General features: G+C 44.3%; 1 protein-coding gene across 1 annotated transcript in view; it reads right to left on the bottom strand.

The window, feature by feature from the left end:
* The window catches only part of CACNA1S (calcium voltage-gated channel subunit alpha1 S), a 73,584-nt gene extending 58,650 nt beyond the window's left edge, over positions 1-14,934 (bottom strand). The window contains exons 1-2 of the mRNA XM_029572973.1: positions 14,721-14,934; positions 2,137-2,242 (exon numbers count right to left, since the gene is read on the bottom strand). Of these exons, the coding sequence (XP_029428833.1) occupies positions 2,137-2,242; positions 14,721-14,872 (258 nt within the window). The 5' untranslated portion in view covers positions 14,873-14,934. The remainder of the gene's footprint in view (positions 1-2,136; positions 2,243-14,720) is intronic.
* Between the last annotated feature and the right edge of the window lie 1,996 nt (positions 14,935-16,930).

Below are 16,930 nucleotides of genomic sequence, written 5' to 3' on the forward strand. Positions count from 1 at the left end.
TAAAACCAAATTTAGATGACTGACATCATGTAGTCTCCATCTGTCTTGCGGAGAACGTGTTTTACCATTATACGCTCAGGGGAATCATGTCAACAAAAGGGATGCTTTGAATTCCTTGGGGTGAAATGCGGCTTTCGCCTCCCTAGGACAAATGATATCAGAGGTAGGAGTGAGATCTCTGGCTTTAGCTGGTTTTGGGGGTAGCCACGTGTCGGCTTTGGCTGAGTCAGCACTCCCCCAGCAAGGCTATGTGCTGCTCTCACGCTCCAGAATAGCTTTGGCTTTTGCACAGAACACAGCACTGGAGGAGGGCGAGAGGATGTGGGGAATGTGGGTGGAGGGTTGGCTTGACCTGGACATCACACTTGTTGCTTTCCATCATGTCCACCTCCACTTTGCATTCGGTAGAGGACTGAAAAGGATTCTGGCCTGCAGGACACATGTAGGATAAGTTTTTAGTTCTTTACTATGCAACCCACATTGACTGGACTGGAAAGACAAAAGGGTAGATTTTAAAAGGAGCGCGCATGGCCTATATGTGTGCCTGCTACCCAGTGCATGCACATATACGCCTGATTTTACACATGCGCACGCAGGCGCGCGCATGTTATAAAATCCGGGGTTGGTGCGCGCAACGGGGTGCACAATTGTGCACCTTGCATGCGCCGAGCCACGCTGGCTTTCTCCGTTCCCTCCCCCCTTCCCACCCCTTCCCCTAACCTTCCCCCCTCCTAGCCTTTATTTTACCTTTTGTGCCTGCCTCCAGGCAGGCGCAAGTTGTGCCCGCCAGCCGATTGCCGGCACACAATCTCTGACACAGCAGCAAATGGCCGCTGTGCCAGGAGCCGCTGACCCCGCCCCGCCCCTGGACCACCCACGCCCCACCCCTTTTTTCAAGCCCCGGGGCTTACCCGCGTCCCGGGGCTTTACGCGCACCGCCGGACCTTTTGAAAATAGGCCCGGTGCACGTAACCCCCCCCCCCCCTACGTGCGTAAATCCTCCTGGATTTACGCGCGTAGGTCTTTGAAAATCTGCCCCCAAATCTCTCCCTTTGTTTCCTTGCAAAAGACACTGGCGTTTGAAATTCAGTTATCCTCAATGGAGGACCTATGTAGCACTAACTAGTTCAGGGGTGGCCTGCTCCAGTCTCAAGAACCTCAGACAGGCTTGGTTTTCAAGATATCTTCAATGAATACACATAAGATAGATTTGCATCCAATAGAGGCAGTGAGAAGCGGAGTTGGCCACCTTTGAATTAGTGCTTCATCACACAGTCTTACAGGCACTGCCATCACACACAGCTCTGCCAAATGAACCTTACTCCTGCCTCGCAGCACCCTCTCCCATTCCAGTAAGACTCAACACACGAAGCTCTGCCAATGCACCTCACTCCTGCACTGCAGTAATCCCTGCCATTATGGCACTGAGACTTCCAAACACAACTCTATCACTCCATCTCAAGCCTGCCCTGTTCTTCTTTAATACCAAAATTATCCATAAAACCATGGTTTTGTGACCTGGGCAAGTTTATGCCAGGGTTGAGTGTAGGTTTCAAATCACTGCAAGCAGCTGAATTCCAGGAGTCATATTGCTCAAACCTGAAGAAGGGACTTGTGAAGTCTTGAAAGCTTGTGTACGGCAACATGTTTGATTCCTAGGCTGGTCCAATAAAAGATGTGACACAACCCACAGTGAACCTCCATTTACCAAGGATGATAAATACAAAGGCTGAAGCTGCTGAAAGGTCTGTGCTGTTTTACCCGACGGCATTGCTACAGTTTTCTCCTTTATCTACACTTACAAAGGGGTCCATTTCCAAAGATGGGAGTGGGTGGATTCAGGCTTGCCATTTGCATGGCTGCTAGAGCTGAATATCAGGCTACTTGACTAAATTAGAAAGCTTGCACCAAGCCATCCCATTTTTCATGTGGCTGAATGTTTGTGACTTACAATTTGAACCGCACTCATTTAGTTGGTTAGAGGGATCATATTTTTAACTGGGTAGATTTTTTTTGGCTAAAACCTGATTTTAATAAAAGGTAAATCTTTTGACCAGTGACCGTGAAAGCAATACATCTGTTCTTTGCAACAGACAGCATGCATGCATAAAGAAGGAAAAAGAAAGAGGTCCTTACCAGGCCAGAATTGGCAGAGTTGGTATCATCTTCAGGCATTGGCAGGTACACTGCCAGTGCCACGCAGTTGGCGAAAATGGTTAGAAGGATGATGACCTCAAATATTCTGATGTCTGAGGTTAAGGCAAGGAACATGGAGTTAGGTCTGCCAGGTTATCCTCATTGCACATGGTGGCTAGGATTTTCTGGTTTTGGCAGTAGAATCATGCCATGGCTGGGACTGTCTGTTGCAGTGGATCAAGCCTCTGGTCCTGTGATCCCTGACGTTGGCCAGCCATGGTCATTATTGACTGATGCCACCTTCACCACAAGCAAGAGCCAAGCACCAGATTTCATCAAATCAGTGGTCAGGAGGGATGTGCCCACAAAAAAAAATTGGTTATTTAGGTTTTCTTTTCTTTTTTCATTTTGTTTTATATTTATTTCATTTTGTTTAGTTGAAATGCAATAAACATAAAACTGAAAGAAAAAGGAATAGAAAAAAATACAAAAAATAAATGGTTCCTGCTAAATCACCCCTCCCCCGTGCTGCCACACTAAAAGAGAACTAACCCAGAACGTCTTATCCCCCCTCCCTCCCCCACAGGCAGCTGCTTACCCCATGTGGGGTCATAGCAGATTGAATGGGGCAGGAGCACTCCCCTCTTGCTCCTAACCCCCAGGTTGGCACTGTTCTGTTTTACGACCCTAGGCTGCATGGCTGTACGGGGCCGGGCTGCTTCCGGCCTCAGAGCCTGCTGGCCTTACTTTGCAACTGGGACTCGACAGAGGAGGAGTCAGAGGGGTTCGCTCCTGCTCCATTTGGACGGCTATAACCCCCTCGGATGGGTTAAGCTACTGCCTGTGGGGAGGCAGGGAAGATTTAAATTAAACTGCTGGTGGTGGTAGATTTTATTTTATTTTTTTTTTGCTTACTTTACAAAATTAAAATCAACAGAAAAAAAAATTCCTCATTGTTTTTTGGTTTTGTTTGCAAATGAAATGCAAGGTTTTCCTCGCATTTTTTCACTTCATTTGAAAACGAATGCACACCTCTAATTAGTCACATGGCCAGCAGACTTGACAGAGATATTTTGTATTATTATTTTGCAGCACGCAGTTACAATATAGCTGCAAAACAATTTGTGACGAGTGGTTTGTTCATAGCGGGTGACTGTCAGAGAGAACAAATGAGCCAGCTCTGGTTTTTCAGCTGCCGTTACAATGTTTCCATAGTGGGGAAACTTCCAGAATTCTTTGAACCTGTTCCTCCTGAAACAGGATCTGTTTCTCAGGGCTTGCCAGAATAAATCCAGTCCTGCCTTTCTAACACCTCTGATGAGAGAGAAAACCAGGACAGGACCACAACCTAAGGCAGAAATGGAGAGCTTCCAAAACAGATTCAGTTGGTCATCCCCAGAACCTAGAATACTATGTCTGGTCAGAGGATAAAATTAGATTTACTCCTCTTCTTTCAATTCTATGAATCCAGAACCGGTTCTCACGGCACACCCAACTGGGTCAGGTTTTCAGGATATCCACGATGAGCATGCATGAGATAGATTTACATGCATTGGTACATATCCTGAAAACCAGGCTGGCCCTCCTGGACTGGGTAGGAAGGAAATCACTGAGGTGTAATATGATATTCCCAGCCCTTTCCCAAGTTTTATTTCCCACAGATTCCGAGTGGTAAAGTTATGGAGTGAGAGTATTTGTGCCCAGGCTAAAGCCATGCTTTTCACACATCTGTTCCAGTATCACCAAGACCCCTACACCCAGCTCTGCCAATGCATCTCAGTCCTGTCCTGCAGCATCCCTGGGAAACCAGAGATGCTGAAAAAGAACATCATGGGGAGCAGTCTGGGCAAAGCTGTCTGTAACACTGAGATGTTAAGATTATTCGCTTTTGCACATTTAGTTACTGCTCATTGAGAACAGAATGCAAAGTTGTATCTTTCTGGAGCCGTTACCATTTCCCATCTAGATCAGTGGCTCTGAACGCGATCCTTAGGACCCACCCAGCCAATCTGGTTTTCAGGATATTTATAATGAATATGCATGAGATATATCTGCATAAAATGGATGCAGCACAAGCACATATATCTCATGCAGCCTAAAAACCTGGCAAGACCAAGTTGAGAGCTACTCATCTAGGTCATATTTTTAGGAAATCACTGTTCTGTTATCTAATGATATCAACTCCAAAAAAAACACATTCTGCACCTCCAAATCTGTTTTCTCTGTGCAGTATATGCAAAATGAAAAAGTGATTTTACCAAATAAACAGTAATTACCAAGAGCAGCGCAGCGCTCCATAAAATCCCAGGGTCAGAATCTAAAGGTGAACTCTCCAGTTTGTCTCTAAAAATCCCAGCGAAGGTATGGGAACTACAAAGTGCCAGAATAAAAGTGGACAAACACAGGAGCCACAGTCTCTGCAAAAAGGCCAAATGGTTCTGAGACACTCAGTGCTGTATCTTCTAGGAGAAGCAATAGGAAGTAGAGATATGCCATTGTGATCGGCACTTGGAACGACAGTATATAAAATAACTAAATAAATAAATATGCTGTGGTTTTCAACTGACATGAGAATATCAATGATCTTTGTTATATCATTTTGCGTTGTTTCCAATCCAAAAGAACATATAAAACGAATGCAGTTTCATTTACATTTGTTTCAGCATGTTCTATTCGCAAAATTTAGTACAGTATACACATAATTAAATAATATTGTAAAATTATAGAAATAATAGGAGAAATAGCCTAGTGGTTAGAGCAGTGGACTGTGAACCAGGAGACCAGGGTTTGAGTCTTACTGTCTCTCCTTGTGACATTGGGCATCTTACTTTACCCTCCATTGCCTCAGGTACAAAAACTTAGATTGTAAGCCCTCTGGGGATAGAGAAATACCTATAGTACCTGAATGTAAACTGGTGTGATATCTCAATTGAGATCAAATGTTGGTATATAAAAAAAACAATAAATAGATATTGTAAAAAAAATACAGCATACACTAAGGTGAAACGAATGATATATTAGGGAAACCAAAATGATATAAGCATCATAAAACCAAAACAAAATAACATAATAATAAAAAGCTTTTCATATGCACATCCCCAAAAGTAAGTCCCAGAGTGGCCGCACTCAAATGTCACCTATGCTACACCCTCACTTTTGTCATTGGAGAGACAAGAGTAAATGAGCTGGAACGTTAGGAATCTAATAATAAAATGAAAGGCAGCCATGAATCCACATGCCTGGCACACACTGATTTACGCTGTAACCTGGCTATGCTGCGGTTCTCAGGTTTGAGATCACATGGAAGTCCCAGCACTGTGTTCCTCATTCAGATGAACAAATACCCAAGGATTTTATCTCCCTGCGGAAGTCTCGTTTCTCTACAGCAGGGATGGAGAACCTTGAGGTCTTGAGGGATATCCTGAAAACCGATTGGGTTTTCAGGATATACCTGATGATTATGCATGAAATAGATTTGTATATAATTAAGGCAGTGCACATGCAAATCTATCTCATTCATATTTATGAGGGATATCCTGAAAATCTCTACTGGTTTATGACCCTGGAGAAGCAGAGGGTCCCCACATCTGCTGTACAGCTTCGCTCTGTCTTTTCACATAAGGTGAACTCATACATTTACAAAAGCTAGCTTCCAAGATAAATGCAAAACAATAATAAGGCACGCCAAGAAAGAACAGAGGTAAAAACTGCTAATAAAAACATTTTCAAGTACATTTGAAGCAAAAAGCCTGTCAAAGAGTTAGCTGGCTCTCCAAATGATCAACACATAAAAGAGGTTCCGAGAGAGGACAAGGAAATAGCAGAAACACAGGGATGGTAACTTTTAAACTACCACGCAGACTCATCCTGTTACTCATTATGAACTCATTTCAAACATCACACTAATTGCCATTCCAACTACATGGTACATTTGTTACAGTGCCCATGCCATTTGATTTACATTGGCTGCATAAAAAGGTCTATATGCATACAAGTGACTGAGCATCGTAGCTGTCTCAAAAATAAAAAGGTAAAAGCCCCTATCGTGCAGCATTGCCTTATGCCAATCACTCATTTCATGAGATACAATGGATTGAACAGAGTGTCTGTGGTGCTAATAGGGAAAGGAGATTAAACCATCGTGAGCAGTACTGGATAGTCACACTGAATCCTGCTCATCCAGCAGCTTTAAATGAATGCATTGTTTTGAAAAACTTTTTCAGTATGTTTTTAAGTATTTTATGGTTCTAGGATTATAGTAATCAGGATGTAGTATTTTGGTTTAAATTGATTGGCTAAGAACAACAGCCCCCAGAATGTTAAAAACGCCATTTTTTTCCCCACCTTTTTTTAGGTCAGTACCAGGACCCTATTGAATGTGGAATCACCCCCTGATCCCAAGGAGCCACTGGAAACACCGAGCCATGTCAGATTTTCTTGATTAATATATTTCATTGATTTGAGAATTTCTATTCTTGGCTTCACTTTGTTTATTCACATAAGGATTGTGAGAATGAAACAATGGGGTGCTACGTGTATTAATAGTCACAATAAGTTGTTTTTTTGTTTTTTTGAATTGTTATATCCAAAACTATTTCTTGAAACATTTTCCAATATAGATGGACACATCTTTTTGAGACTAAGGATTATATAGTGGGACCTCCATGTTAGCAATAAATACTGCAGATGTCTAGTGTCCCTTATGTATGACGAACAGTCTTTTATGATCTGTTGTAGTCTTTTTCATTTATGATTAATATTTCTACATCAGAAATGATTTCTCCATCCAGAGGCATCATTTTATTGATCTAAACTATTCTTCCCTGTCTTAGGGCAACCAGAACTCCAGTTCCGTGGCCAGGAAGAACATAACCAGCCTTTTTTTTTTTTTACCAAGATCCAAGTGAAGTTTCTGAGCCATGGGCCTGCCAACCAACTCTCATTGCGGACATGATGATGTAACAAGCATTGCCAAAGCTTGAGGATAAAACTGCCTGCTAAAAAAAAAAGTAAAAATTCTGAACTGCAAGTCCATGATGCAATGAGGTAAAACTAGGACTGGATTCGTCTACCTTTTATGACATAGAGCTATGTCAAGGATGGCCAACTCCAGTCCTCAAGAGCCACAAACAAGCCAGGTTTTCAGGATATCCAGAATGAATATGCATGAGTTAGATTTGTATACAATGGAGGCAGTGCATGCAAATCAATCTTATGCATATTCATTCTGGATATCCTGAAAACCTGGCTGTGGCATTGTGGCTGCCAGAGGAGAGAAACAGACTGGACTCTGGCGATTTTCTCATAAACTTTTATTGATTACAGACAGAAAAATAAAAAAGAAACAGTCTTGCTTACCTTAGTGGTTTGAAAGCAAAGTTCACAATGCACTTCATTCTGAGCAATGCTAGCCTTCTCTAGGCTTCCTTCACTCCTCTGGGGCCTCCTCACCCCTCCAGGTCCTGGCTAGTTATTCCCTCTCTCTAGGGAACCGCTCCAGGCCAGAATTCCCTGCTGCTAGGGGGCTTAAGATGAACTGGGCCAGATCTCTGGAGCCGGTCCTTTAAAGTGCTCTGGGATTTTCTTTTATATACTTTTTTACACTGGCTTGAATGTGGCTCTCGAGAACCGGAGTTAATCACCCCTGAGCTATGTGGGCACTCTCCATATTACAGCAGACATATATCTTCTTCTGGCTTGCCATTTTTCCCGTGTTGAATCCCTTTCATTTAGGGCTTCTAGAAAAAGAGAATCTGATGGCTGGTAAGGAGCATAAGGATCATCGGTAAAGATTAATAATAATAATGGAGCAGGGCTAGAGAATGCCATGTCAAGTCTCAGCAGGCTCCTCTCCGAAAACTGTGATATCACACTATCACCAAGATCCCCTGCTGCTTCTAAACCAGGGGTAGGCAACTCTGGTCCTTGGCTGATACAAACAAGTCTTGTTTTCAGGATAACCACAGTGAATGTGTGCACATATCATGCACATTCATTATAGATATCCTGAAAACCAGACCAGTTTGTGGCACTTGAGAACTGGAGTCTGTTCTAAGCTCTGCAATGCTCGAGTGTAAAACAGACTGGCACATTTTCCCAGTGCCCAAAATAGACTTGGATCGCTGTTAACCTAAATCTAGTCAGCACTTAGCTAGGTCTGCTGTAATGATTAGTGCAAAGTCTATCACTGTTTTGCATTGGTTTAGCTTTATATAGACAGTCAAAAATACATTAAAAAAAAAGAGCTTAGATGAGAGCAAAGAGGCTTGTGATACAGTATATATGCGGAATCCCTAGAAAAGTATAAATCCTTCCTTACAAAATATTTTACACTACCAATAAAGCAAAAAAAAGATTACTATGCTAAACAAATTCACGGAGTTATATTTAATTCCAAACTGCTCATTGAGAATCTTAAACATTTAATTATAGACCTGACATCATCCATCTCGAGAAACTACAACTTCACAAAGGCCTCTTGCACTGAATATGCCACCGCTCTCATTGACAAAATCAATAAGTGGAAAAACAATTCACGATCTGTTCTCCAACAAAAACACCTGAAGAATCAAATACCATAGTTACATGGTCCACATTCGACAGAGTATCGAAACTGGAAATCAGTCAAATCATTCCTAAAATTAAACCTGCTACTCACTCACATGACCCAATACCAGACAGTTCTTTGAAACAAGTATAACATGTTATCACTCCTTAATTAATCATTCACCATCAGAAGGAATTGTACCACATGAATTAAAACAAGCTATGATAACGCCCATCCTAAAAAATAAGACTGGTAGAGCTGATGATTGGGACAACTGTCGTCCAATATCCAACTTGCCGTTTCTAGCAAACGTTCTCGAGAAAGCAGTGTTATCCCAACTTGTAAATCACCTGGAAGATCAAAATATTCTCTACCCAAATTAATTTGGATTTTGGAAAAATCACTCAACTGAGACATTACTCCTCTCATTAATGGAACTCAGTTTTATGAGGGCTTGATGCAGATGAATCTTATTGACTTGTGCTAATTGACCTAACAGCCGCCTTTGGACCATAACCTGTTATGCCATCAGTTGAGACACATTGGGATCAATGGCATAGTTCTCAGATGGTTCACTTCCTTTCTATCTAACAGAACATTCCAAGTCAAACTGGGCAACCATATGTCTGACACTTTCCAATGTGATCCAGGGGTCCCTCAAGACTTAGCTCTCTCAGCAACATTATTCAATATTTACATGCTGTAAATTACTGACAAATCTAGAAATAGCCTTCCTCCCCAGCTGTGCCTGCGGAGGCTTCTGAGACAGTGTCCATGCCTGTGAAGAGGTAGCCAGGGTCACCATTAAGGGTGGCACCTGATGTCCAGATCTAGAGACCATGATAGAGTAGTCCAGAGGAAGCCGTAGCACATGGCTCCCAGCTTCATGACCATTGCTGCAATGAATGACCAAGATTACAAACAGTGAGTTGGTGGATCCATTAAAACAGGGGGGAAATCCTTGGATATAAATGAAGGCTCCTTGCACCAGAATCCAAGCGCTGGTTCTGACTGAGCTAGGAGAACAGGGGCTTTCTGGCAGGAAGTATGGTTTAACATTCAACATTTTCAACAGGGAGCCAGAAGAAATCCTTGGATGCGCATTCAAATCCCTTCACCCTACTCTCCTCCGACTCCCTGTGTGACCCTGCATGATTCCAAATGGAAGAGGGGAGAAAAAAAACAATATTGTTGATATTATTATTATTAATAAATATTATCGGATTGTAGCTGGACAGCTCAGACACAGAGCCCAGTGCCAGAGCTGGGAACAGAACCAAAATGCAGGGACATTCAGTGACTTGTTCAAAGTCACACAGACCTCAATTTTGCAAAAAATTCCTGAAGCATATCAAAGGCTGAATACCTCATAGTCCTGCTGCCAAAAGGAGATCCCGCCTGCTTAGCTCTCTGGGGATTTACTGCTAGGCTGCGGGCATAATTTTTGTACATCACCGTAGTGTGCAGAATCCAGCCCGCAGAGAGCATCTGATGCAAGCCACCAGGCCACACAATCTGCGCGACATTTTTCCTGGGCTGAAACCAAAGGCATGTGCTTGAAACAGCTCCACTGCCGTCCCATGAACGGATTTCTCCCTCAGCTCAGCTAACGTAGGCCAACAGCCATGCGCATGAAAAATATGCGTCTCGCTGCCAGCACGAGAGCATGCAGAGAGATTTAAGGCGTGACGCAGGCCGACAGCTGTGTGCGCCCGATATATCCAGCGGACTAAGGCAGCCATTCCAAAAACCACAGGGACCCAGCAAGGGTCTCTGGCACCCGGGGGCCAATAGATTTGTGTTGCCTGCCTCTCGCCCCCCCCCCCCCCCCATCATCCTCCTTGCAGAAATGCTAAGGTCACAGAGCAGCAGACATTTCAAACAACTCCCTCTCCTCGCTGTCTAACTGCATGTGGCTGAAAAAAACATGCAAAAAGAGGTCCCCGGGTGCCCCCTACAGCCCGGTGGCTTTGGACCCTACCCCCCCCCCCCCCCCCCCCCCCTCACTATGCCACTGCAAAAACGTTCCCTCTTGCAGCAAACCTGGCTTTCAAATTCTTTTTAAAGTCTCCTGTTCCTTCCTCCTCAAGTGCCCTGGGCTGCAGCTTCTCTGACCCATGCGCTTTTACCCTGGATTTGCACTTTTCCTGGAGGTAATTTCACCTGCCCCCTTCTTTCCTTTCGGGCCCATGTGCCAGACCCTCAGCTTTTCTGTTAGTCGTTCCTTTTTCCTGGCCTGTCTTTTTTTGGGGGATTCTGTGTCTCCTCCCTGTCATCAGCCATACCTGAGAAGAACTGTTGATTTCCAGTCACCCTGAGATTGTTGTGGATTAGCTGGGGAAGGAGGGGGATACAGACTCTCTCTTACACACATACACTCATACTCTGTATGCGTCCATGCTTTTCCTCACTCTCACTCCTCTCATATTCCCACGCACCCCATAGACACGCTCTCACCCACTTGCTAACTCTATTCTCTCCCTGTTTCTCATGCACTTGCCCAAATACTCACATAATCACTCACTCTCACACATGCCCATGCTCACATTCCCTTCTCTCCCTCTCATACCCCTGCTCCCTCTCTCATGCACACACACACACACACACACACTCGCACACCTGCTCACTCATTTTCTCTGCCATCCCAAACCCACCAGGGGAAGCAGCCTCCTCTTCCTTTGAGGTCGCAGGACAGCAGCAGCTTCCTTCTTCTTCTGGCCGTGCAGACCAATGGGAGACCACCTTCTTCTGTTGAGCGTCTAGACGCAGCTGACTCTATGCCTTCTTCCTGCCCGTGCGGTCCATGTAACTTCTTCCAGGGCCGAGCAGGCCAATGGGAATCCATCTTCTTCTTCCATCATGCGGCTGGACGCTCATCCTCCTTCTGGCTGTGCAGCTGGCTATCTGCTTTTTTTCTGCCCATATGGCATGGCCTAGGTGTCTTCTTCCAGAGCCACGTGGGCCCAGTTCTCTGGTGCTGGCCTAGAGACCCAGCAATCCCTTTAGAATTCTGGAGTCTCCAGGCTAAATCCGGAGTTTCCAGGTCTGGTCATTAGCAGCAGGCTGATCTGGTCCTAGTTTTACTTGTAATTTCATTTTTCCAGCAAAGGCATGCAGTAGTGCGGTTTGCTGTATTGTCCACTCGAATATATGGAAATAAAGGTTAGCAAATAAAAAAAAATTATATAAGGAGATCCTTTTGTTATTGGACTAACTTAATATATTACTTGACTTCTTTCCTCAGGTTCAAAGGTCAGAGCAAAGGACTGCTGGCACTAAGTTCGGGGGGGGGGGGGGGTGTGGAAGATATGTTTGCAGTTGATGTGTCAGAATCCTAAGAAGGTGACAGAGAGGCAGTAAAATTATTTCTGGTAGTGAGTTAAAGCACCCAAGTCTTTATTTAAGTCCTTTTGTGTCAGTTCAAAAGTGTTTGATCATTTTAACTTCAAATGTCTCATATTCCTGGATTGTTCTTTATTTACTTTTTGGTATCCTGATCATAAGGTCATTGATGCATTGGGGTAAAACCAGCCTGAGGTGAGGTGGCAACCCCACCCCCTACCCCCACCACACACACACACACACACACACACACAAAACCAGCCTGAGGTGAGGTGGCAACCCCACCCCCTACCCCCACCACACACACACACACACACACACACACACACAAAACCAGCCTGAGGTGAAGTGGCAGCCCCACCCCCTACCCCCACCACACACACACACACACACACACATACACACACACACACACACACACACACACACACAAAACCAGCCTGAGGTGAGGTGGCAACCCCACCCCCTACCCCCACCACACACACACACACACACACACACACACACACAAAACCAGCCTGAGGTGAGGTGGCAACCCCACCCCCTACCCCCACCACACACACACACACACACACACACACAAAACCAGCCTGAGGTGAGGTGGCAACCCCACCCCCTACCCCCACCACACACACACACACACACTCACACACACACACACACACAAAACCAGCCTGAGGTGAGGTGGCAACCCCACCCCCTACCCCCACCACACACACACACACACACACACAAAACCAGCCTGAGGTGAGGTGGCAACCCCACCCCCTACCCCCACCACACACACACACACACACACACACACACACACACACACAAAACCAGCCTGAGGTGAGGTGGCAACCCCACCCCCTACCCCCCACCACACACACACACACACACACACACACACACACACAAAACCAGCCTGAGGTGAGGTGGCAACCCCACCCCCTACCCCCACCACACACACACACACACACTCACACACACACACACACACAAAACCAGCCTGAGGTGAGGTGGCAACCCCACCCCCTACCCCCACCACACACACACACACACACACACAAAACCAGCCTGAGGTGAAGTGGCAGCCCCACCCCCTACCCCCACCACACACACACACACACACACACACACATACACACACACACCACACAATAATCCTCCCATCACTAAAAACAACTTGAAATTTTTTCTGCGGATGCTTTTTATATAGATTAGAGTGGCCCTCTTAAATTTCGCTGACTCCAAACTTTTTTCTCCTGGGCTCAAAATACTTTTTTATTCACAGCCTGCGGTTCGGGCCACCATTTCACTTTATTCTAATATCCTCCGCCTCTTTCCGCAACCCCGAGAAGCAAGGTATCCCTTGGCCTTCAGTCTGAAAAATATAATCCTCTGTAGTCACTATTCCTTCCCAAGGTGAAGGGGGACGTAGAATTGTACACCACACATCTCTGTAAACAAAACTTTCCAAATTCTCATGCATAATATCCATTAAAGAGAGGTTGGCTCCTTGCCCCCTCCTCTGTATATAGTATTTATTCTATTTTATTGCACTTTATATATTTATTGCTCCGCTCACCCCTTCTTTTTTCCTACTCCAAGTTAAGGCTTCCTTGTTATAATGTAACTGTATGCTCTGTATCTCTTGTTGATTGGTTAATTGTATATTCTACTTAGTTCATTGTAAACCGAATTGATTTGATTTGCATCAAGAAAGTCGGTATATAAAAGCCTTAATAAATAAATAAATAAATAAATAAATAAAATTTTCCCACTACAACCTTTTCTATATACAATACACACGCACGCACACGCAAACATGCAAAATGATACCTTTGGTTTGTAACAGCACTTCCTATTTGTTCAGACAAGTCACATGACCTAACACAGCACTATTGCCCTCTAAAGGTATCACTGGTGCACAGGTACTGATTATGATAATATCATCAGCATTCTTTCCTGCAAAATTAACAAACGTGCATTGCCACTTTAGCTCGATAGAGGAAGACTGCAGATGCCTTTGGATGGAATAACGACCGGCACTTCTGACCTTATTGGCCAATATGGCCAGACTATTGGCGGGACCTGCTTGGATCTTTCTGATCCAGCTCAGACACCAGTACCCACCACCAGTCTACCCATGCTGCAAAGCCAGGAATGCCTGATTGAATCTAAATCAGCCCAAAGAAATAAATCAGAATGGTCCTGGTTGGGAGTTGCCTTGGATTATCAGAAAAATGAGGAATCAAGCCCTCCCAGATCCAAACCTGCATTCCTGCTGGGTCAGAGGAGGTGCAGTCATCTGTCTATCTATACACACACACACACACAACTTCTTACTGTTTAAGCACTTGTTTTCCTATCTTGCTTTATCTTTCACATCTAGTTAAACAGACACAAGATTTTAAACAGACAGAGGATACAGAGAGTTTTCACCTTTTTTTTGCTTAGTAGATTTGTTGAGACCATACCTTACCCCTTTCTTCTATAGCCGAGGATAATTTCCGTTCTGTTCCTTAAGTTTTTCCTAGGGTTTATTTCTCGCTCTCTCTCTTTCCCTGATACCTCTGTTGGATTGCGCACGTATGAAAAAGGGTTTCTTGTCCTTATTTTTGGTTTAAGCGCTCTAATCTGTTGAACGCTGAAATCCGGGACCTCTTCCGCTTGTGGGAGGTTTTTTGCTCTCCACCCCAAGAAAGGATACTTCCATTCCACAATGCTGATGCACGCTTTCCGCAGGGGGTTCTGAAGGCCCAAACAAAAGAGAGCCCTTGGTGGTCTGGGAGAAGGTGGTGTCAGTGGCCTCCTCTTCTTCCTTTGAAGGGAGCCATCATCGGGAGCAGCGTTCGAGTCCATCTTGCTGTGACCCCTTTCCTTACTTCCTCCAGTTGCGTCTTCCCCTCCCCTCCCCAATTCCCTATCGATTCCCCCCCTCCCCCTTCTCTTCCCTGGGGCAGAGACCTCCTTCCCCGGTGACCAGTCTATACTGAAGCCCCCTCTTCCTTATTCGGGAGGAGCTGGCTCTCCCAGAGTGTAGGAGGAGAAGGGGAAAAAAAAAAAAAGGCGACAACACATACAGACTGATCCAACACTTTAAAATTAGAACTGAGCCTCCCCAGTGCCCCGTCCAGAGTTCCTGAGGCAGCAAAAGAGCTGAGATCCAGCAGCTGTCCTGTGTCTCTCACCAAGGCCCTTCCTGGGCTGGGCGGGCGGCGAAGATTTGCCTCTGCTCTATCTGCACTTCCGCAGGTTTGTGGGGAACAAAACCCTGTGAGACAAGCCACTTTCTCCAAAAGAATAAAAGAGAATATGCTCAGTTACCCTCTGTGTAATCAGCCATTGTTGAATAAACTTCAAGGCAATATTCTGAAATGGTCTTTAAGCTCAGCTCTGGATTTTGAAGGCCACGATGAGGCCAGTCAGCTGGGATCTGTGTCACTAAGGCAGTGAACCATCAGCGTGGCTTTCAGAATGGCCTGTAATATCAGAGCTTGGGGTTCCAGGAATGATATTTATTAATAATTAGGGATGCGCAGGGAAATGTTTTACATTTCAGTTCATTTTTAACATTTTCAGATCTTTTTTTTTTTTTTCATTTTTTGCTATTTTCCAAAACAAATAAACCCAAAACATTTGTGTATTTTCAAGGGGATTGTGCTTTTGTTTTGGGGTAAAAAGAACCAAATGGAAATGCTCATTTCAGTTTTGATTACCATTCATTTTAAAACGAATGTGCATCCCTATTAATAATAAAAATAGTTTTGTATTTCCAGACCACCTTTACAATGTTTAAATCTCCGGGTAGTTTATAGCATTATACAAGCACCTGTCTCTGGTCATCATTTGATGTGTCCCTGAACTGGTAACCAAGTGGTTAATCCCTGCTTCATCCTGCAGTAAGGAGACAGAAACGTCTAGTGTTAGGGGAGCCGCTAACAGGGAGGAGAGCGTTGAAAAGCCCTAAGATCCAAGCAAAAGACTGTGGATCTGAAGACTAGAGTTACAAGACATACAGAAAGCCCAGTGCCATGCCCACAACTCAAGACTTTCCAATATATTCAGATTTATCTCATTATGAGTCATTGCAAATTCTCTTTAAACCCAACTGGCTCTAGGGTCCCCAGGACAGTTTCAGGCAGTTACCCCCCCCCCCCCCAACACACACACACACACACACACACTGAAGGGGAGGGGGTAACCTGCATGGAGTGGTAGTTACAACGCTACACACCTGGGCAGAAGGATGGGCCATTTTGGTCTTTCCCTGCTGTCATTTACTATGACCCTGAGAAGAAGCCCTGAACCCAGCCTAGTGCCCTACCTTCCAGGTACGGTTCTCAGACTGCTTGTGAATATTAGAGACCTAGTAGATGCAGATGTATCTCCTAGAGCTTTCCTTTCCGAATCAAGCCCCACTTCACTGGAATTCATGCCCCTTAGAGAAAATTGCAGATTTAGAAAGTTAATCAAAAGCTGGCTATTTGCTAAAATGTTTGAAGACTAGCTCCTGCCTTCTTTGTTATTTTCTTGGCTGATCAGATGAAGGTTTCTATCCTGTGTTTTTAAATCTACCTTTTCTTTTTCTTTTTCTTTTATTAGTTTGTCTTTTTTTAATGCTTTTCAATTTATTATTGTATTATTTTCATGCTTATTAAGTATGTAATTTCATCTTTTTAGTGAATCCCGATTTGATGTTTCTGAAAATCAGTTTATTAAAATAAAATTACCATTACCACTGCAGACAGCCAGAGAACCAGACACGATGCGTCGGGTTCTAGGATCGGGATAGAAAGCCCAGAGATAACTTGTTCTGAAGCCAAGATGAAGCTTTTTTTTTTTCCCCAGAGGCATCGTATCTCTCTTTATTGATTTTCAAATAAACATCAAATGTAATTTGATACAAGAAAAAAAAGA

The sequence above is a fragment of the Rhinatrema bivittatum genome, chromosome 12, assembly GCF_901001135.1.
Source record: "Rhinatrema bivittatum chromosome 12, aRhiBiv1.1, whole genome shotgun sequence".
In the NCBI taxonomy this organism is placed as follows: domain Eukaryota; kingdom Metazoa; phylum Chordata; class Amphibia; order Gymnophiona; family Rhinatrematidae; genus Rhinatrema; species Rhinatrema bivittatum.